Source organism: Protopterus annectens, chromosome 2.part0 (genome assembly GCF_019279795.1).
Source record: "Protopterus annectens isolate FY-2018-M chromosome 2.part0, PAN1.0, whole genome shotgun sequence".
Classification (NCBI taxonomy): domain Eukaryota; kingdom Metazoa; phylum Chordata; order Ceratodontiformes; family Protopteridae; genus Protopterus; species Protopterus annectens.
This window is the reverse complement of record NC_056728.1, coordinates 593,986,400-594,008,851: the sequence shown is the minus strand read 5'-3', so window position 1 is coordinate 594,008,851 and position 22,452 is coordinate 593,986,400. Positions and strand designations below refer to the sequence as shown.

The 22,452-nt window shown below is 42.4% G+C and overlaps 1 protein-coding gene across 1 annotated transcript in view; it reads left to right on the top strand.

The window, feature by feature from the left end:
• ELP1 (elongator acetyltransferase complex subunit 1) overlaps positions 1–22,452 on the top strand; it is a 1,639,125-nt gene that overhangs the window by 1,529,928 nt on the left and 86,745 nt on the right. Inside the window, exon 34 of the mRNA XM_044060975.1 lies at positions 14,026–14,153. Within this exon, the coding sequence (XP_043916910.1) occupies positions 14,026–14,153 (128 nt within the window). The remainder of the gene's footprint in view (positions 1–14,025; positions 14,154–22,452) is intronic.

Here is a 22,452-nt window from a genome sequence, read left to right as displayed (position 1 = left end):
GGAATGGATAATGGCACTTGGTTCACCATCCTTTGCAGGGCTTACTACTACTACTATTTCTCCTACCACTTATCAAAAGTGGCACTTAGATTCTTTTGAGGATGGAGTTTGAATCAGACTCAGATGAGCACTCCTTGACTCACTTCTTCCAGAAACATTCAGCAGGTCCAGTGGCATCTGATGATGAAGATTCCATTTCTCCTGACTCCCTTGTTGAAGAACTTTATTTGGGAAACTATTATTAATATGATATTTTGAATGCAAATCAAAACTGATTTCTGAGGTTCAGCAGAGGTATTATAACCTCTTGGAATGAGGCACCCCTGCTCCTGCACCTGTGCCTCCTGTTCTGGAAGCATACTTTGATGCCTTTGTTTATACTTCCACTGAAAAAGGCCTGGTAGATTTTACAAAGTACCCGAATAGTTAAAATTTCTGTAAAAAAAAAAAAAAAAAAAACCCTTCGCAGACCATTCTGTTTTTTTTCCATATCTACAGTCTAAGTTACTTCCTGCTGCCAATGCTCATTCCTCAGATAAAGACAGCATAGCAATTCTCAGATTGGGCAAAACGCTTTATACATCTTCCACTTTGGCTTTTAGAAGTCTGAATTAATGACTAAATACTTACTGTTTATTCTGGGGAATTTAAATAAAAGATTGTCTTCCTCCAGAGGAGTCAAGTAGCAAACAGGCCTCCCAAGTGGCAACGTATAGCATAAAATGCAGCTATGATGCAGTGGAAGCTTCCTCCAGACCAGCAGCTGGAGGTCATGTTTATGTTCTTAGCCCCTCCTAGAAGATATGGCAAAACTTTGTACTCTCCTTTAAAAAAGGACCTTTTGTTTAGTTTAGATGCTGCTAGTCTTTTTCAAACATTTACAAGAACAAGGTAACATTATGAAGGACTGTAGATGGATCTTTATCACTTCTGTGCCCAAATACCAAAGCAGCTACTCTGCAATGCCCACTTCCTTCTCTGACATGGAGTCTAAGCCTTTTCGTAAGGCCAAGAAAATGCCCAGGAAAAAGATTCTAAGACAAACCACACAGTGACTGTAGATCTCTAAGGCTGTACTACCCTCTGTCTACTCCTCTCCCCCTTGAACCATTCCTACCCCAATCAAAAAGTGCTCACCTCCTCCTAAAAAAACGTTTCTTATCACTTCAGGCAAATGGGTTCTTTCCATCATTTAGAATCAGTACAGAACGACTTGGAAAGAACTCCCTAGATTCAATGGCATCCCTCCTGCTCCTCACAATCAGATAGTTACTCTCACCAGTCATTCAAACTTTGTTTGAACAAGGTACAATAGAACTGGTTCCCCCACAGTAAGTGTGAAAAGGGTTCTATTCCTGACTATTTGTCATTCCAAGTAAGGAAGAAACTGGAGACCTATACTGGGTCTCTCCACCCTCAATATTTTTCTTTATGTTCTGTCTTTTAAGATGTTGTCCCTACAAACTCTTCTACCATGCCTATCTCCACATTCCTATTCACTCTGCCTACAGGAAATTTCCAAGTTTTTCAACTTGCTCGTCAGACTTTCAGTTCTTTTCTTTGCCTTTTGGACTTTCTATAGTCCCCAGAGTTTTCTCAATGTCTCACTTCAGTCATAGTTTACTGTAGGACTCAGGGAAAAGTACAGTTATGTACACTTACCATAAATGTAGATATTCGAGTGTATTCACTGTTGCAGTCATTACATTTGGGTTATCTGCTTGCAGTAGCCCTCAGTCGGCCTGATTAACAAAGTCTTGGGTCCTACATTGGTTGCTGTCTCTTCTTCCGTGATGTCAGGTCGTCAGGGGTATAAAACATGCAGCCAACGTCATTACATCAGTTTTTCTTGCCCCAGATGTCAGGTGCCCCCCTAATGGAAAGCAATTAAATCTATAAATATACAAGGTTATACCTCAAACAAAAAAGCAAATACACCAAAAAGCTTTTAAGCATTGAACAGGAGAGAAGAGGTATAGCCAAAAAAAGTCAGGGGGCTGGAGGGAGGGTAACCAGGACTGCAACAGTGAATACACTCAAACATCTACATTTATGGTAAGTGTACACAACTGTACTATGTTCTTTGTTTCGCTGTTGCAGTCATTACATTTGAGTAGGTTCCCAAAGCTAAGGATGGGAGGAGGAATTTAGATAGCATTAGGACCAGCTATAAGGCCCTGCAAACTGCAGTGGCAAAGCCAGCTCTGGATTTAGAGAAAATTGGCAAATGGTAATGCTTGGTGAAAGTATGTACAGAACTCCAGGTAGCGGCTTCTAGGATGTCCCTGGTAGGTACGCCTCTGAGAAAGGCTGTAGAGGTAGCTGTAGAGGTAGATGCCGTCCTGGTTGAGTGGGGTCTGATCCCCTGTGGGATAGGTTTTCCAAGGTGCTTATAGCAGAAATGAATGCAATGGCCTATCCATTTGGAAATGTTTTGCTTTGAAATAGCCTTCCCCTCTGCCCCTGCAGCAATTGCCACCAGCAGTTGTTCAGATTTCCTTTGAGGTTTAGTCCTGTAGAATCTAAGTTGTCTGTGCACATCTAAGGAGTGCAGTATCTGTTTCATTTGTTCTGTGGATTAGGAAAGAAGGTTGGCAAATGAATGGACTGATTAAAGGTCACACTAGATGCCACCTATAGCATGAAAGAGGGATTGGTCCTGAGGGACACCCTGTCCGCATGAAAGATGATGAAAGGCTCCACTGCCATAAGGGCCTGTAATTCAGATACCCTTCTTGCTGAAGTGATAGCTAAAAGGGAAGCTGTTTTCCAAGAAAGGAATTTTAAATCTGCAGTAGCAGCTGACTCGAAAGGAGGAAGGGTGAGTTTCTCCAATACAAAGTTAAGGTCCCAGGCTGGAGTTGGAGCTCTCCTCCTGGGTGGTGGTAAATTTTTGGCCCGTCTGTGGAGCTGCTTGAGCAGTGGATGAGAGAAGAGGGGAGGTTCTGTGTTATAATTAGCTGAAATGGCTGAGGCGTGAATTTTTATTGAGGAAAAAAGACAGGCCCTTGTGAAGCATCTCAGTTAAGTATTGTAAAATCTGAGGTAAACTGGGCACTGCTGTGCTCATCCCTTGAGATTGGTTCCAGGCACAGAATCTTTTCCAATTTTCAGCATAAGATTTTCTAGAACTAGGCCCCCTTGCCTCTAAAATGACATCCATCACTGGTTTACTGAGGGATGGTAAAGGAGAGCTTAGGTAATTAGGCAGGCTGCTAAGTTCAGTGTTTGAAGCTGAGGGTGCGGAATCTGGTTCTCCTGCAGAGACAGCAGGATAGAAGTCTGAGGCAGGTGCCATGGGGCCAACAGTGACACACTGTGCAGGAGGGGGTGCCAGTGTTGGTGTGGCCAGGCTGGTGCAATCAAAATCATCCTTGGTTTGTCTTGTTTGATCTTTAGTAGTACTTTGGAGAGCAGAGGCAGAGGAGGAAAGGCATAAACTGATAGGTTTTTCCAGCTGAAGAACAGAGCATCCACTTTCCAAGCTTGTCTGTGGGGAGTCCTTGCGCAAAAGTTTTCCAATTGATAGTTCTGGGGGGAGGCAAACAGGTCCATATCTGGGCTCCCCCATTTGCTTGTCAACATGTTGAAAATCCTTGGTTCAAGTTTCCACTTGTGTGGGTCCATGAGGTTTCTGCTTAGTCTGTCTGCCAGTGTATTTAGTTTTCCTGACAGGAAGTGAGCTTGTAGATGCACTTGGTAGCTCAAGGATGTGTTCCACAGTGCCAGGCTAGTCTGCAGAGGGGGTAAGAATGTGTACCCCCCTGCTTGTTTATGTACCACATAACAGTGGTGTTGTCCGTCTTTACCATTAATTGTCCTGGAAGAATGTGGTCCATGAAGGCTGTCAGAGCATTCTGTACAGCTAACATTTCTTTATGATTGATGTGAAGGTGCATTTGAATTGGGTTCCATTTGCCCTGAATACACTTCCCTGCCAGGTGCGCCCCCCCCCCCCCATGCGTAGTCTGATGCGTCTGTTGTTAGGATTTGGGTGGCAGGGGTTGGTGTGAATGGTAGTCCCTTGTTTTGGTGGCAGGCCTCTGCCCACCAAAGGAACTCTAGGTGTAGACAAGGAATGATAGAAATCATTGCTTCTAGATCCTGAGAATGTTGACACCATAGACTTTTTAGATACCATTGTAGTTTCCTCATATGCAGTCTTGCATATGGAATTAGAAGAATGCAGGAGACCATGAACCCCAAGACTTGTAGTATTTGCCTTACAGATAGCAGGGTTTTTGAGGCCACTTGTTTGAAGTAGGTTGTCAAGTGAATTTGTTTCTCTGGCGTGAGGAAACCCATCTTGGAAGTTGTATTCAAGCTTGCTCCCAGGAATATAATTTGTTGACAGGGTACCAGGTGTGATTTATTTTCGTTTATGGTGTACCCCAGACAAGTTAGCACCCTTTGTATAAAAGCCAGATGATGCAAACGTATGTCCTGGTATTCTGCCTGAATTAGACAATCGTCCAGGTATTGGTATATTTGAATATTGCTTTGCCTGCAAAATGGAATGACTGGAGCTAGGCACTTTGTGAATACCCTGGGCACATTAGGTAAGCCAAAGGGCAGTGCAGAGACCTGATAGTGCGTGTAGCCTGCTTTGAAGCGTAGGTGTCTTCTGCAGGATTTCATGATTGGGATGTGCAGGTATGCTTCCTTTAAATTTAGTGTTGCCAACCAGGCATCTTTGCTTAGCATAGGAAGCAACTGGTGAAGAGTCAGCATCTTGAAGTTTGGAATCACCAAAAAGGTCTTTAGAGTAGGCAAGTCCAGGATAGGACGTCATGAATAGTCTTTTCTGGGTACCGGGAAACATCTCGAGTAGAAAACTTGTCCCTTTTCTTCTTCTGGTACCAACTGAATAGCCCCTATGCTTAAGAGAGAGAGAGAGAGAGTACTTGCTTTTGGGCCCCTGCCCACTGATTTGGAGGTAGATCTGGCCAACCGCTTGGAGTTGGTAGCATGTGGAAGTGTAAACTGTATCCTTGGGACACTATATTTAAAACCCATTTGTCCTGGGTAATGAGTCCCCAGTTCTTTGCATGAAGTTCAATCTTTCCCCCCAAAGGGGCAATCAGTTGAGAAGTGCTTGGAAGTTTTAAAAAAAAAAGTCATAAAGACAGTTTATCATAGGGTGGAGTTTTATTACTCCCAGATTTGGAAGTGGAGGCCCCCTATTGCTTAGTCCTGTGCGTCCTCTGGGACTGAAGCCTGGGTGCTCTGCTGGATATGAGTTTGGATTAAGAAAGTCTGGAAGAGGCAGGAAATGACCAATTCTTAGAAGGCCAATGCCTATTAAATCTTGGAGGTTGCACTTGTAAAAAATCTTTAACAGTTTGCATAGATTTAACTTTTTCCTCCATCTTTTTAAGAACAACTTCTGCCTTGTTGCCAAACAGGCGGTCCTGATTTAAGGGAGCATCCAGTAATTTCGCTTTAACATGATCTGGCAAAGATTGCTCCTTAAGCCAAGCATGCCTTCTAAGTACAGACCCAGTTACGGCAGCCCTGCAAGATGCCTCTAGTGAATCAAAATCACACTGCAATGTATGTTTACCAACTTGTTCAACAGAATGCATTAAATCCTGTAAATCCTTATTTTCAGCACAATCAGGAAACAACATAATTTTCTGTTTAAGCAATCCAATAATATGCAGCTGATACTTTAACATATGAAACTGGCAATTCAAGGCCCTAATGGCCAAAGTTGCAGAAGTGTATACCTTCTTTACCCCATTTATCCAGCACCCTAGAGTCTCTATCAGAAGGGGTAGGATTTTTGGCAGTAGTAGCTTTAATGCCCTTGGGTCCCTGTGAAATGGTTTCAGGATCCGCAATAGGATTTTTGAAAAGGAACTTTTGAGAGTTGGGAACCATGTAATATCTATCAGGTTTTCTAGAAGCAGGCGGTAAAGAGTCAGGGGCCATGCTAGATTCCGAAAAGGCATCATCAACAATGTCCAGTACAGGAGGTATAGCTAATGGCCTGTGCTGGGGCAGGAGTAAGAAATCCCTAAGCCTCTTTTTAGAATCAGAGAAATCCTGACTTTCCCAACAAAAATGCTCCCTGAGAGTATGCAAGGTTTCACCAAAAGAAAAATCCTCTTGGGGGGGAGCAGAGGGAATAGAGTCCTCAGCATCAGAATCCTCATAGGTAGATAAGGGTAAATCCTGGTCATCAGAGAAAACAGAAATTTCAGAATCCTGGTCAGAAGTATCATAAGCAAACTCAGTCCTAGGTCTCTTGGAGGGGTAAGGTTGGCTTCCCCTAATTAAAGTAATAAGATCTTCAGTCATTCTTATCATTCGTTTTTTAGGCATAGAGGCCTGAACATGAGGTCTGGGCGTCAGTTTTCTAGGCATGGTTTGAGTTTTAGGCCTTGAAGAAGAAGATGGCGTCAGTTTAATACGCAAGTCAGTAGGCCTGAATACATCCTCAGAAGCCGGTGCCTGCACAGCGGCTCCGGTCCCATCTAAGGTAGAGACATCCTCAGGTTGCACAATTGAAGCATCTCGCGGCATACTGGACTCCGAATGGGTCTCAGTGGAGGCCTGCAAATCTGAAGCAGCAGGTATCAGGGGCTACGAAAGCGCCTCACTGAGTACCGGCAAACCGGGAGGCCTGTCTTTGTCTTTATCTTTGCGTTTTTTCAGAATGTCGGTAGTCAAATGGCTTACCGAAGACATATCAGGATAATTAAACCGAGCACCAAAATATTTAGAAGTGCAAATATACTGACGATGGATAGTTTGTGGTATAAATAAGGCACAAAACCAACAGCAAGGTACGTCGTGGTCAGGGCCTAGGCAAGGAATACAGTACGAATGAAAATCTTTGAGGTATTTGCTTTCCACAAGAAATGCAATTATTTACTTTTACTGACATTGGTTTAGAGCAAGAAAAAGTTTCCCCAATTGGGGTACTTAGCTTTTAGTTGAAGACTTCGGTTCTGAAACTCGAAGACGAATATTTCAGGAGTCGGCCGACCGGCACTTGTGAACCGCTTCTGCTTCGGGTACAGCATGGCAAGAAAGACTGAGGTAATGATGTCGGCTGCATGTTTTATACTCCTGACAACCTGATGTCAAGGAAGAAGAGACAGCAACCGACATAGGACCCAAGACTTTGTTAATCAGGCCGACTGAGAGCTACTGCAAGCAGATAACCCAAATGTAATGACTGCAACAGTGAAACACGAATAACATCAAGATATTTCCTTATTTAGATGACCAGCTAATACAGGCATCTTTTCAGCAATTACTCCTGACTCATCTCAACTATACTTTGTGAACCCCAGATGCTGAAGTAGGGACAATCAACCTAAAGAAGTCCACAATGGAACCAACCAAAGAACCTAGTTTTCTTGGAGTGCAAACACAAAACCCATGCAGATTTCATCAGAAAAAGTGCAGAGCCTCACCAGTTACTTCCAATCACATCTTTCTCTTCAGACCTGTAGTGCAAGGGAGATCTCTGAGAACTGGGGTTCATGGCAGCAACCATCCTCATGGTCCCTTTTGCCAGACTCCATATGAGGAAGATCCAGTGGTACCTGAAGTCCCCTCGTCTCAAAACTTCCATCCCCTAGACACCCAGATTCTTCTCCTGCCTTGCGTAAAGAAAGGAATCCTTTGGTTGGTATCACAGGTAAAGCTTAGCCAGGATCTATTATTCAAAATTTCTGGCACCAGTCATTTGTTTGGGTGAGGCCCTCTTGGTGTATGTGCACATCACTAGGGCAATTGATGACAGTACCCAGCTTGCAGTCTTCTGCAAACTTGTTGAGCTATAGCCCACTGGTTTTGGCTGCACCTCAAAAAAGTATATCCCAAACAACAGAGGCCCCAAGACCGATCCCTGGGGTACACAACTCACTACGGGTCTACTGCTTGAGGTGGCTTCCCTTATTTTGACTCGGTGGGTTCTGTCAGTGAGCCAGTTTGCTAACCATCTGGTAATATGTGGATTGATGCCTAGTTGAGTGAGTTTATCTATTATACCCAAGTGTGGAATAGTATCGAAGGCTTTGGCCAGATCAGGGTAGGTGGTGTGTACCGTCTTCCCCTCGTCCATGGCTTTGGTAACTAAGTCAAAGAATTCGACCAAATTTAACAGGCATGACCTCTCGTTGACGAACCCAAACTGTGTGGGATTGACTGGAGGTTGCCCTCTTAATGAGGTCCATGATAACCCGTTCCATAGCCTTGCAGATTAAGCTAGTTAGGCTGATGGGTCTATAATTTCCTGGATCAGTGGCCACTCCACCTTTGTACAAAGGGATGACAGTGGCTGTCCTTAACTTAGCTGGGATGAAGCCAGTACTCGGGCTTTGGTTAAATAAGGTGGTAATGGTGCTGTAAGTTTTCTGAGGACATACTAAAGGTTCTCCAGGAGGCAAGGAAACCTACTGCCAGGAAATCTTACATAACTAAATGGAAAAGATTTACTGTCTGGTGTCTGGCTAAAAGCAGGATCCAGTACAGTCTAATACTTTTGTTTGTGTGAACTGTTGAAATCTGGCATATCATGTTCATCTGTTACGGCACACATTTCAGATATATCTGCTTGATTACTTCTGGATCCTCCTCTTCTCCCATGTTAAAGGTAAAACAGTAAAATAGTTCTTAAAAGGTGTGCTCCACCTGAAACCAACAGTGAAAGCTATCCCACCTTTTCACCTTAATTTTGTGCTGGAAAAACTCATCCTCCCTCCTTTCAAAATCAGCAGCCTCTGCTTCTGTCAAATACTGTACTTGAAAAAACATTCTTCTGGTAGCCCTTAATGCATCTAGGAGAGTCTTTAAACTAGAAGCCTTTATGGTAACCCTCCCTACCTTATTTTTCATAAGGACAAAGTGTCTTTGACGGCCATTTATTCCTTTACACCTAAACTGGTAAGTGAACTGTCCCTCAATCAGGCCATAAATCTTTCCAACTTTTTCCCTAGTAAACAAAATAAGGGAGAAAGGATTCTATATTGTCTTGATGTACATAAACAACTCAGATTCTCCCTGGATAAATACTATGGATATCTGCAAGTCTGACCAATTGTTTGTCTCTTTTTCAAGATTCTAAGTTAGGGAACCCAGTTTCTTAGCAAACTATTGCTAACTGGATTTCTAAATCCATTACCTTTTGCTACATTCAGTATGGCAAATCCTTGTGTTTTCTAGACGCTGTTTCCCCCACAGCAAGTGAGAGGTCAAAAATGCCCTTGGATATTGGTTGATTTGAAGTAACTGTTCAAATCCAGAGATTAAAGCCTTGCAGTAGTTGAAGAGTAATCCCAAAAATAATCAACATCGTGACAACTACTTACAGCTCAGGAAGAAAGCAAATGTAGCTACTAATACTCCCAAGGCCATCTACCTCTGCAAAAGGCAAGAATTAATGCATTTCAGCCAGGCCAAACATCTTTGGAGTGAACTGAAATAATTAACTGGTAACATTACCAACTTGAATCAGTCTCTTAATACACCCACTGACTGTGAACATTTTGTCAATGCATATACTCACTTCCTTACTGAAACTAATCTCCCTCTAAAGTGCTACCTTTGACTTAAGGCAGCTTACTGGGCATAAAATCAAGAAAGAGTTACACAGATCTACATCCATAAAATGGTGTCAAGTTTTCCTTCCTTCCTTAAAATATCTGTTCCTCTTATTTACAAGCCACTTACACATATCTACGATTTCTCCCTAACATCAGGTATTTTCCTTTGCTCTAAACACTCATACATAACCCCATTGCCAAAGAAATCTCACTCAAAAGAATGCAGACTATAGGCCAATCCCTAACCTCTGCCCACTCACAAAAAATCTTTGAAAAGACACACTATAAGTTCGTATTTGATCCATACCTCTCAACAGCCCTGATTTTTGCCTGACATTTTTGATCTGTCCCACATAAAATTTGTGTTTTTCTGGCAAATCACTGAGGAATGAAGTCACTAAATAGTAACATACACCTGCGTTTCATACTTTATATCCTTCAGAAAATGCATACTACACAAATCATTTTTATTCTAGCAACTGTTTAAGTGTACAAGAGCAATTTTTAAAACGTGTCCCTATTTTTGGGTGTTTGACCCCCTCCCCCCAATTCTTTTAGGCTTTGTCCAGATTTCTTTTGCTAAGAGATTGAGACACATGAATGGGAGTTTACTGGAGAAAATTAGTAAAGGAACCAAGTAATTAGGATTGAATAAATTGTGTAAACAGCAAAGAAGATACTTTTCATCCTATGACCTATCAAAAAAAGGAGTAGGCAACAGAATGATTACCTTGCAAAGATATATTTCAGTAATGTAATGCGAGATATTTCTGCTCTACAACTTCCCTGGCAACTGTTTTACAGTTTGAAACATTATATAAACTTGAGCATTTGACTCTGCATAATTTAAGCTCAAATAAATGTGCTGGAATGCACAATTCTCTGAAAACTCTAACTCTGCAGCTAATTACTGCAGACTATTGCTAACATATGAATATCAGAAGTACCATACCTTGTACAGGGAAGCTTTTAATGCAGTAATTATATTCTGACACAGTCAGTTTCATACTGATTGATAAAACGTGCCACTAAATCGATTCAAAATCAGAAAGATTTTCACTTTCACATAGGCTGTTTCATGCCAGAGGAGATCATATTAACACAGGGGATGAAGCTGTCTGCATATGAGTGTTACCCTCCACTTCACATAGGGTTGTGCACTCAAAACCACTAGATGAAAGAGACTAAAATAGTTGACAGTTTAAAAAATAAATCAATATATCATATCTCATACCATATTCATGTTAACAGGCTCTGACAATCAAAGATATTTCAGACAAATATTCTCTAACAATCAGGACAAACGGAAATATTCTATTAAACCTATAAAATGTTGTAGCAACTTACCCCATAATTTTCCTGGCGCTGACTAAGACTGTAATGATTCTGCTGGAATAATGTGATATATACTACATATATCATTGTTCTGAGGTACATGTTCTATCTGAATGAGCATTACGGGCCAAAACAACATATTGTATGTTCCTTCTGGTTCTACTAAGAAAATATTGACTTTCTGAAAGCAAATGAGCTAAAAGGATAAAGGAAAAAATGTCTAAAACTCAGAAGGGCAAAAAAAAAAAAAAAAAAAAAAAATGTTTTTTTGCAGGCAGGTAAGGCCCTATGGCCTAAGGCTTACCTCTGAACTTATATATAGCAACCCCATGGCTACACTAACTCGAAGATGGGAGAAATCTCCCAAACCATGTTAATCATTGATGGCAGTCTTAAACTGCACTGGCAATTATTTCCTATAGAAAACAGTATTCAGCACTATTGCATTCCCCTTTTTTCTGTGTGCTATTAATGCCTGACCAATTTCACCGTGAGCATGTGTAGAGAAGCCACTCTTTCATTATAATTGACTTTTGCCATATAAAATTTGTCTCCTTTCCAAAATTTTATTAATGTGGAGCTATCAGCATGCTTTAAACAAGTCTGCTATACCAGCTTATCTCCTGTTTAATTGAAAAGTAATGTTTCCTTCTAAATGACAATATTCTGTTCTGTCCAACTCTTCATAACCACTTATTTTAAAATTTTAATCTCTGAATCAGTCACAGTACATGTCTAACAATTTTTAAGCTTTTCTTCAGTTAAGGAACATTGCAATGCAATCCAGTTAAAAACTAGTACAGTTTACAGCTTCTGCTCCTGTAAGTGCACATGACCCAGTATATGTGGCATATACATCTGACCTTATGATTCATTTGTTCTTTATGCTTGTCAAGTCTCTTTTCTGTGACAACCAGTTTCAAAGACATTTAACTCTTCCATTTTAACTGGCATCAAATTAATAGTGTTTACTCTAAGAGCATCTATTTCTTTGCTTAATGGTAATCTGCTTCTCATAATAATCTACTTTCTTGCCTTAGCATTTCGCATACAAAACATAAATCCATCCTGTACCAAAATATCATGTAATTCACTCGGCTCAAATCTTTGGCTTATTACAACGATAATACTTTTCATGACACGTTGTGTCTTCATGAAGAACACATTGGCAAATTAAAAGATTTTTTCTCAGGCTGCAATAATTCTGAAACTTCTGTCTCAGAGCTATGATGTCCTTCTCAAAACTCAAACATATTAAATATTTATTTCTTCCTCTATGACCTCTGCAGAGATGTGGCAATCGGTACCTTCTCAGGCATTTCAGCTACTGTGCCTGTTGTTAGGAGCAAATAAAAATTTTAGACTAACAATTTCAAGTTTCAGACAACCTGTTTGGATAAGAGATTCCCCTGAGAATATAGCTGCACAATAACTGAAAACAAACTTGTCTGCATTTCTGACACACATCACATCTGAGCTTTTGATACTAACAGATGAACACAGGGTGATGTGGTGCTATCTGGAATATTTTGCATTTTTAACTGCACAACAGTACAGGAAACCAGACCACACAATTTTATACATCTTGCTCTTCGACATTAGACTGTAAAAAGTGCTAAACTTATTGCTAATTGTTCCTCTTCTGGTGAAAAGAGAGCAAAACTGACTCCTCCAATCTAGAACTTTAGGGACATTCAGAGCGAAGGGATGCCAAGATAAGATTCTTACATACCTACAGAAAAAAAAACCCTCCCCATGTAAGACGGATAAAAGGCTTGCCTTAAGTCAAGGGTACACTACAGAGAGAGGTGCTTGGGGGGGGGGGGGGGGGGGGCAGTTTCTAGTAGTGTATTGAATAGCTTCAGTAAGGAAGTGAGTATATGCATTGACCAAATGCTAACAGTCAGTGGGTATATTAGGGGACTGATACATGACAGCAATGCTAACAGTTACTGATTTCAGTTCATTCCAAAGATACTTTGGCCTGATTGAAAGGCATTTTTGCTTTTTGCACAGGTAGATAGCTTTAGCAGTTATTGGTAGCTATTCTGGCTTTCTTCTTGAACTATAAGTAACTGTTAAGATGCTGTTTATTAGTGGCATTACTCTTCAACTCCTGCAAGGCTTTATCTCTGGCTTTGAACAGTTGCATTGACTCAACTGATAACCAAAGGCATACTTGACCTGTCAGCCTTCTCTTTACTGTGGGGAAAACAGTGTCTTGGATCAGCCTTAAAGTGTTTATAGATAAGAATAAGTTTGGGTCATTGAGGTTATACAGTTTACTCCAGTCTACATTGTGAAGCTGGTCACTTAGAGCTTGTTGCATAGTTTTAGGAAATGGTCTATAATTGATGATAGTGGGTAATGCTTTGAGAGTTTTGAATGACCTATTTGAAAGAATGGGGCTGTGCTTGTGTATGTTATTAGGCTGAATTTCAATTTTTGAGCACCTAGATTTGATATTTATAGAAATGAGGTCTAGCTTTGAGTTGTTTCCTGTCAATGGGTTGGGTCTTGCAGGTTGTTTGACCATTTGTTCCATAATGTGAAGAAGCAGAAGTTTATTAAGGAGGTGGGAAGTTGATGTAGAGGTGTTGATATCAAAGTTTGCCATCATTGTGATATTGTATGGCACTCCACTGGGGAATATGTCCTGGAGTAGCTGTTGAAGTATAGGTGAGGTGGTGTAGAAGTTAGGGATATAAGCTATGCAGACATTTAGGTTTGTGTGACCACCTAGTGTCAGGTTAAGTAGTATACATCTTTGCGTTTTGTTTAACTTGTCAGTGGATTTAGACATATGTTTCATGGTTAAGTTTTTCTTTATCAGAAGTGCAACACTCCCTCCCTGTCAGCTATATTATCAAGGAGCAATGAATAGTGAGATCGAATTAAAGGGAATGGACAGTGCACATCCTTAAGCTATGTTTTGGTTAAGCCTAACATTTTTTTTTTTTTGTGTAAAGCAATACATTTAGCTGCGTGGTTCTGTGATATACCTCTTGGAAGTCTGATGATATGGTAATGACCTATGCAGCAACCCATATCAAACCATAGCATTAGGTAACTGCATCAGCTATGCAGTCTAGATAAATAGCTGTTTTTTTTATTTTTTCTTGCTGTTTAGGCGGTCCTCGAAAAACAGACGAAAAGCAGAACGCAAAAAACATAGCTTAAAGGAAGGAAGTCCACTTGAAGACCTTGCATTACTCGAAGCACTGCGAGAAATCATTCATACTGTAGATGGACTAACAGGTAAATCTAGACATCTGCAATAACAGCACTCTGATAATTGTTAATGCCATATATTTTAATTTGGGAGCTTAATTTTGATATGAATTTCATAACTTATGGAAAGTGTGTGATTGAAGGATTCTAATCTCTAGAGCTGTCATTCTGTTACAGAGTGAGCAAAGACCCAAGTGGCATTTTGCAAGCTTCCCCACTGTACTGTCCCAGCATTGTATTTGGTCATGATTATAATTTCTGGTCCATAGCTGACTTGAGTAATGAGACTAATAACCCTTCACAGCACCTTAACTTTGCTTTATTTGACTGTCTCAGCATTAGACGTAACAGATATTGGTTTTTTTTTCTAATTGAAAAATATTACAGATTTCCCTTCAATTAAGTTAGGTCACTTCATTAGATCTGAGGCATTCGTGACTGATCATGACCTCAAGCTCAATGCCAAAAAGTGCATTGTCATCCCTTTGGTAAAAACTCTGTACCCGTGAACTATCACATAGGCGGTAGTCTACTTAAGACCGAAATTATGATAAGAAACCTTGGGACACAGGTGGACAGTAGTATCTCCTTTGATAATCGCATTGCCACAGTAGTCAGGAAATCCTTCTACGAGGCAAACCTCATCAAATAAGGTTTCTCATCCAGGAAAAAACAGGTCATTGATCCGAAGTAGTTAACTTCATTTATCTGCAACCTGTGGGTATTCGGATCCATATCGGATCCGAGCCGGCAACAATTTTCAAGCATCTGCTCCAAGCTCATCCCCTTACCCATAATCCCTCACATCTCCTACCTTTCCTCAGATCTTGTTTGCCACTTCATGTGTATGCATCGTGGTCTGTATAGCTCCAAGTTGGGTGTAGTAAGTGGAACTTTTTGGTATATATTTAGTGTGTGAGTGTAGTCATTCTTTGGTCATCCCTTTCGTCATTCGTCGGTTTTCTGTCAAAAAAAAAAAAATGCACAGAGTGTGGCCACAAGCTTTCACCGGCTGATGGCCATACTCTGTATGTTATTTGCCTGGGTGTTCCCCACCTATCTTTGCCTTGTAGTGTGTTTGCAAGGTTCAACCCTAGGGCATTGAAAGAAAGGAAGGCAAAGCTGGTAGCTAAGGGCCCTACTACCAGTTTCTGCATGGAACTTGACTTCGACATCGGTTCCAGTAGCCGACCAACCCCCCCCCCCCCCTCCCAGGCTGGGACTCAACCTCCCTCTAAGCCTTCTGAGACGGGGACAAAATCAAAGGACAAAGACAAGGATAAGAGAGACGAGGATAAAAGAGGGGAAGGGCACCGCAAACGGTCTCCAGAGCGGGAGCCATTTCCCAGTCCACCTACTAAAGTTGTCAGGACCACCTCTCCTCGGCTCCACTCCCCGAGGTTCTCCCCGGAGCCGACTGAGCCCTCGGACCAGAGGCCTTCTTCGAGGTTGTCTCACAGACCAGCCAGATCCAAGTCGGTTGCCTCCTCACGGTCAACTTGGAGTCTGTCAGAGCTTGACATGGACAGGATGATGTGGAGGTTCATTCAGACCCAAATCCAAATGGGAGTCTTGCCAGGCCCATCTCTGGCAGGAGAAGGGACCTCTATGCCCTTCTTCCATCCAGTCTCTCCTTCCCCGATCTGACCTGCGGTTTTGGGGTTTATGGATCCAAGGATCCTTGGAGCTGGGGGTTCGGCGCCGACAGTTCCTCCAACCTCATCGCCGGCGATTACTTTGAGTTTCTCTGATCAGACTTGTTCAGATCCGAGCAACACTCAGGGCTGAGAATGAGGAGTTGGATCCGAGGGAACAGAAGTGTCTTCGGCTCCAACTTTGTCGGATCTGAGCCATTCCTTCGGAACCCTGGCTACCTTGGCCTCTGCCCCGATCCTCACGATGGAGCCAGGGAGAGCTTCTTCCTTTTTGTTTGCCAAGGAGGTGTGCTCTCCTTTGATGTGGTGGAGAGGGTTCTCTCCCAAGGATTGAGACCCCAGCCCATTGCCTTGGACTCCGCCCAGGCTGCCGTGGATTTGGTCATGACTCCCATCAGCTTGTCCCAGGGACAGCCCATGCTAGATGACCCCCAGGTAGATCCCGTCGTGGAACTCCCCGTGACTTACAAGCCCTCTTCAGAGAGTCCCACTGAGGAGGCTCCCCGTAAGCACTCATGTAAGAGGAGGCACATGGACTCCCCCAAGTCCCTCACAGAAGATACTGACTTGGATGAAGGTGAGGGTTCCCCCAGGTCACCTCCCGAGGATGTCTCCTTTAGAGACATCATGGAAATCCTCTGCCAGAGGGGAGGTTGGTCAGCCCCAAAACCCTCTATGGATGAGTCAGTATTCCTGGAGGCCTTTGGCACGGGCCCATCTACAACCTGGGTGTCCCCTCTTGCAGATCCATTAGTGGCTCTCATTAACACTTGGGCATGGAAGGAGCCTGACACCATAGAGCCAATACCCAAATGCCCGGACAAGATCCTTTCTCCTCCCACAGACAGACAAGCCTAATACAAGGGATCCCCGTTGGATGCTATGGTGGTTGCAGCTGCCACCAAGAGAGAACTGACACAGGAAAGTTCTTCGGTCCACCCTCTGGACAAGGAGTCTAGGGCAGTGGATTGGTTTGGGAAATGAGTATTTTCTTCAGTGATGTTTTCTATATGAGCTCTGAATTATTTGGCATACGTCATTCGACTCCAGTGAGAACTAGTCACGGAATTCGCTGCGACGCCCCCAGAGTCTTTGTCGCCAGAGGACAAGCAGCTGTTCTCGGTGAAAATGTCGACTCTGAAATCTGTTTCGAACATGTCCATGCATCTTCTTTCCCATGCCACGGAGGGAGCGGCTAGGTTGGCTGGGACTGGCATAGCTATGAGGCGTCACACTTGGCTCAGACTTTGTCAATTCGCAGACCCCTTCAAGGCGTCATTCACAAATGCTCCCTTTGACGGGTCCTCCTTGTTCGGAAGGACAGTTCGTGACACCCTGGTCTAGAGCCAGAAGGACGGGAAGACTGTCTGCCGTCGGAGTCCGCTTCTGTAGCCCTCAAAGATCCTTTTCTAGGAATCAGAGAGGGCAAAAGAAGATGTGGTTCAGAAAATCTCAGTTTTCCCGGGACACTCAGGACAACTCATCCCCTAGAGGTAGAGGGGGACAAGACAGACACCGCCCCAGAGGCAGAGGGGGCCAGAGGAATTTTGGGTCTAGGTAGACCTTCTCTGACAGACCCACACAGCATCCCTGAGGGGTTGCCCGACTGTCCTACTCTGGAGACAGTTGGAGGAAGATTGTCATTGCACCTAATGGTTTGGGAGTCCATTACGATGGACCATTGGGTGTTCCAAATAATATCCAGAGGCTACTCCATTCTGTTCGTTGCCCCACCCATCCAACTAAAGCACCTCACGGATGTTCCACCCTCTCAAAGGGAGGTGGCAGCGCACAAAATTTCAAAGCTGCTTCACAATCTAGCCATCAAACCGGTCCCCCAAGATCAGTCTGGGTTAGGCACTTACTCCAGGTTCTTTTTAGTGCCAAAAAAGATGGGGGACCTCAGGCCCATATTGGACCTGTCAGCCCTGAACCTGACTGTAGCCAAGCAGAAATTCCAGATGGTCACCTTGCAGTCTATTCTACCTTACCTCCGAGAATGTGACTGGATGTGCTTGATAGACCTCCAGGACGCTTACTACCATATCAAAATTTGCAGAAGCTTCAGGAGATTCCTTCGCTTCCAGCTGGGATCCAATCATTTCCAGTTCAGAGCCCTACCCTTCAGTCTCACCACAGCCCCCAGGGTGTTTAGCAAGGTTATGACAGTCATAGCATCTCACCTGAGGCTTCAGGGAATTCAGGTGTTTCCTTACCTAGACAATTAGCTCCTCGCTGCTGCCACCAAGCGTCTACTTTACATGGCCAGAGACCCCTTCCTGCATCTTTCAGTCAATTTAGGGATTACCATCAACATCTCCAAGTCCCACTTGAACCTGACACAGACCTTGGAATTTATAGGGGCACAGCTAGACACTCTACCATTGCAAGTTTTTCTCACTCGGGACAGGGTCCAGAACCTATGGGCTCATGTGTCAGTGATCCTCGGCCCCAGGACACCAACGGTGAGTGATGTTCTCCAAGCTATAGGCTCCATGGCCGCAGCAATCTCAATCCGTCCCTTTGTGTGCCTTCACATGCGGATGCTTCAGTGGACCCTGGCAGTTCAGTGGTCTTGGTTAGACCTCCCCATGGACTATCCAATACAAATCAGCAGAGCCTACAAGATTGCTCTTCTCTGGTGGCTCCAATCGCCGGAAATCTTGGCAGGTCATCCGTTCATAACACCCCCTGCCCAAGCCACAGTGACCATGGATGCCTCCCATCTCGGGTGGGGGGGGGCACTTTTTGGGGAGGACGGTCCAAGGCACGTGGTCCCAGACCGAGACCAGATTGCATATCAGTGTTCTGGGGATGAGGGCAGTGCTTTTAACGTTGCAAGCCTTCCATGCTGTTCTTTCCCTGGGGACAATTGCAGTTCATTCAGACAACATGTCTGTTACATCGACAACTAAGGAGAAACCAGATCTTACCCTCTCTGTCGCGAGGCAATGAGAGTGTGGGAGTGAGCGATCTCCACCAGTCAATTTCTGATTGCAACGCACATCCCGGGACGCTCCAACATTTTAACGGACAGACTGAGTCGGGCTATTCTAATGCCATACAAGTGGTCTCTGAAACAGTCAATAGTGGAGGAGATCTTCCTTGCGTGGGATCACCCTTGCTGTGATCTCTTCGCATCTCCTTCCAATGCGAAGTGCAGCGAGTTCTTCACTCTGATCCCCTCACCAGGGGCTCCCCTAGAGACGCTCTTGTCGATGCTTGGCCTCCCAGGTTGCTGTATGCTTATCCCCGTTACCTCTCATTTTGAAGTTTCTTCAGAAAGCTTGCCAACTGGGGTGCAAAGTGATCCTCATTACCCCGTTCTGGCCTCATCAGGTGTGGTTCCCCTTCCTCTAGTCTCATGCTCTAACTCCTCCATGGATTCTGGATCCCTGCCCGGAACTCATCTCTCATCCCTCGGACATCAGTCCACCTGATCTGAGCAGCCTCGAGCTGACGGCTTGGTTGCTCCAGTTCCCTTGATTGCTAGGACTCCCGGTCTGTCATCTTAAGTAAAGAATATTTTGTTGGCATCCCACCAAGCTTCTACTAGGAAGGTTTCTCGCAGCAAATAGAAACACTTCTCTATTTGGGCTTCTCAGAGGAACCTAGATCCCTGTACAGCCCCGGATCCTGCAGTGTTGGAGTTTTTGTCCTATATTTTCCAACAAGGGGCTAGTTCCTGTATGGTGAAAGTACAACTGGCAGCCATATTCATTTTCATGTCGGCAAAAATCTGAATGCTCTGGCCTCTTTGAGATTGTGTAAAACTTTTCTGAAAGGTACTTTTCTTTTACGTCCCCCGGTAAAAGAGTCCGTCCCTCCATGGGACCTTACCCTAGTTCTACAGGCGTTGGTGGCTCCCCCATTTGAACCAGTAGCATCAGTAGATTTGAAATTTCTCTCCTGGAAGACAGCTTTTCTAGTGGCCATTACTTCGGCCAGAAGGGTTTCTAAGATCCAAGCTTTGTCTGCCGTGCCCCCTTACTTGATCTTTCATAAAGACAGGGTTTCGCTCTGCACGAACCCTTCTTTCTTACCGAAAGTTGCTTCTGAATCAAATATTAACCAGATGATTAATCTGCCTGTGTTCTTTCCAAATTTCCAGAACAATGGTGAATATAAGCTACATTTGCTAGATGTTCATAGACAGCTTTGTTTCTGTTTACACAAGATTAAACATTTTCGTAAGTCTGACCAGTTTTTCGTGTCCTTTTCCAGACCCTTTTTGGGCAAGGTCATTTTCAAAGTCTCCTTAGCTAGATGGATTACACAATGTATACTGCAAGTCTATAAGGATAAAGAAAAAGAAAAATAATCTGGTTCCACACAGCAGTGAAAATCAATATGTCCTTTATTGTAGTAGGTAAGCGCTTTCTCGGAATAACATCCGCTTCATCAGACCAACAAAGATAGAATAGCAGTTACATTTTTAAACACTAAAACATCCAATCAAAAATCAGATAAAATGTGCATCATAGCTAAAAGCCTTGTGATAAAGTACATCTGTAGAATATATAGATCGTTAAAAAATTGAATAAAACAGACTAAATGAACAATATGTACTTAAAAATGGTAACAAATGCAATAGTAAAAAGTAATAAACGATGGACTATTGAAACATGTGATAAAATATTAAAAGAGAGATCAATGCTTTAATGGCCGTGCTTTAAGGAAGGGTTTCAGGGAAACTCTGTTGTTTAAACCAGGAGGTTTATCAGCTTGAAAGCGCAAAATCCATTTCTCTTCACTAGATTCTGTTCTATTAATTATGTCACCTCCTCTCTTGGTACTATGCAGAATCTCTAGTACCATAAAGCTAAATTTATGTTCTTTACCCTCTTTAGCTACATGTAGTGATAGTGCACTGGTTTCTTTAACATTCCTGATATCCCTAAGGTGTTCAAGTATTCTATCCTTAAACACCCTGTTTGTTTTCCCTATGTAAAATGAGAAGCAGGTAGTACAATAGCAAAAATAAACAACATTGTTTGTTCGACAATGCATAAAAAGCAGTATCTATTTTAAAATTCCAAAGTGGGATGTGTGAAATGATTACCAATATGTATATGTGTACAGGCCATACAATTCTTACACATATATGTACCAAGTCTGTCAGATATTATAGTTGATTTAGTATTAAAGGATTGATAACAGAGCTGACTTTTAAGTAATCTGTTATTTCTAAAAGCAAAATCTGGCTGTGTGCCAATGACCCCATTCAACTCATGTACAGTAGACAGAATATCCCAGTTTTTTTAATAATATCACATGCTACATGCACATTACTGGCAAAGGTCAATGGCATCCTTAGTTTATTCCTAGAGGTATCAGTGGAAGCATCACTTGAGAAAGTATTGTCAATATTATCCCTGTTGTTAATACTATGGAGGGAGGAAAAGTATGGCTGGCACTTACCTGATCTATGCCACCATCCTTCTGCTATTTGAGAATCAGTAAGTTTACTACTATAGCCTCTTTCTAAAAATTCTTGTTTAAGTGTTTGTAATGCAACAATGAGACTATCATCATCATTAAAAAGTCTCATAGTTCGAAATATCTGTCCTTTCAGCACATTAAATTTCGTATGATTCGGATGCATACTGCCATAGTGTAGAACATTATTCTTTCTAACAGTTTTCTTATACAAAGTAGTAGACACAGTGGATAAAATGATTTTTAGTAACTTTAACATCCAAAAACTCTACTTCTTTATCAGAATATTCATAGGTAAAACTCAAAAAAGTATTTAACTGATTTAAGTATAAAAGAAACTCTTGTAGCCGCTGCTCTGAGCCATGCCACAACAAAAAAAATATCATCCACAAAATGTTTATACCATTTGATGTTAACCTGGTATTCATTATTTGAAAGTACATGTTTAGCTTCCCAATTAGCTAGGGATAGGTTGGCGTAGCTATTAGCAAAAGCTGTGCCCATAGCTACGCCAACTTTTTATGCATAATAAACATCATTAAAAAAAAAACACATTGTTTTCTAGGATGATTTCCAAAAGTGTGCAAATAAGTGTCACCTTAGTATCAGGGGTATTTCTCTCACACAGTAGTTCTCTGCCATTTTCAATTCCCCATTCATTGGGTATAACAGTGAACAATGATTCAATATCCAGAGTTACAAATAAACATTGTCCTAAGATAATTTTATTTTGTTTAGATAGCTCATTTAAAAAACTCTTGGTATCCTTTAAAACAGTGCTACAATTAGCCAAGGCAGCATGCAAAGTCTTTTCTACAAAAATAGAAAGTGGCTTAGTTACCCAACCTCGGCCTGAAACTATAGGGCGCATATGTGGAGTTAAAGGATTCTTATGTATTTTGGGTAGACCATATATCAAAGGGACTGTTGGATGTCCTACCTTGAAATACTCAAACAGTTGCTCAGATATCATGCCTGTTATTAATAAGTCAAAAATCAAAAACTGTACTTTTTCTATGACACTACTGAGTATATGCATAGGTAAAATGGCATACGTATCAACGTCACTGAGATGACTTAACATAGATTCTATATATTTGTCCTTGTCGATAACAACAATACCACCTCCTTTATCAGCTGGACGTATTTCTATACTATTTAGTTCTTTCAATTCAACTAGAGCTTGTAATTCTGCAGCTGATAAATTACTAAAATTATTAGTTTGCTTATCT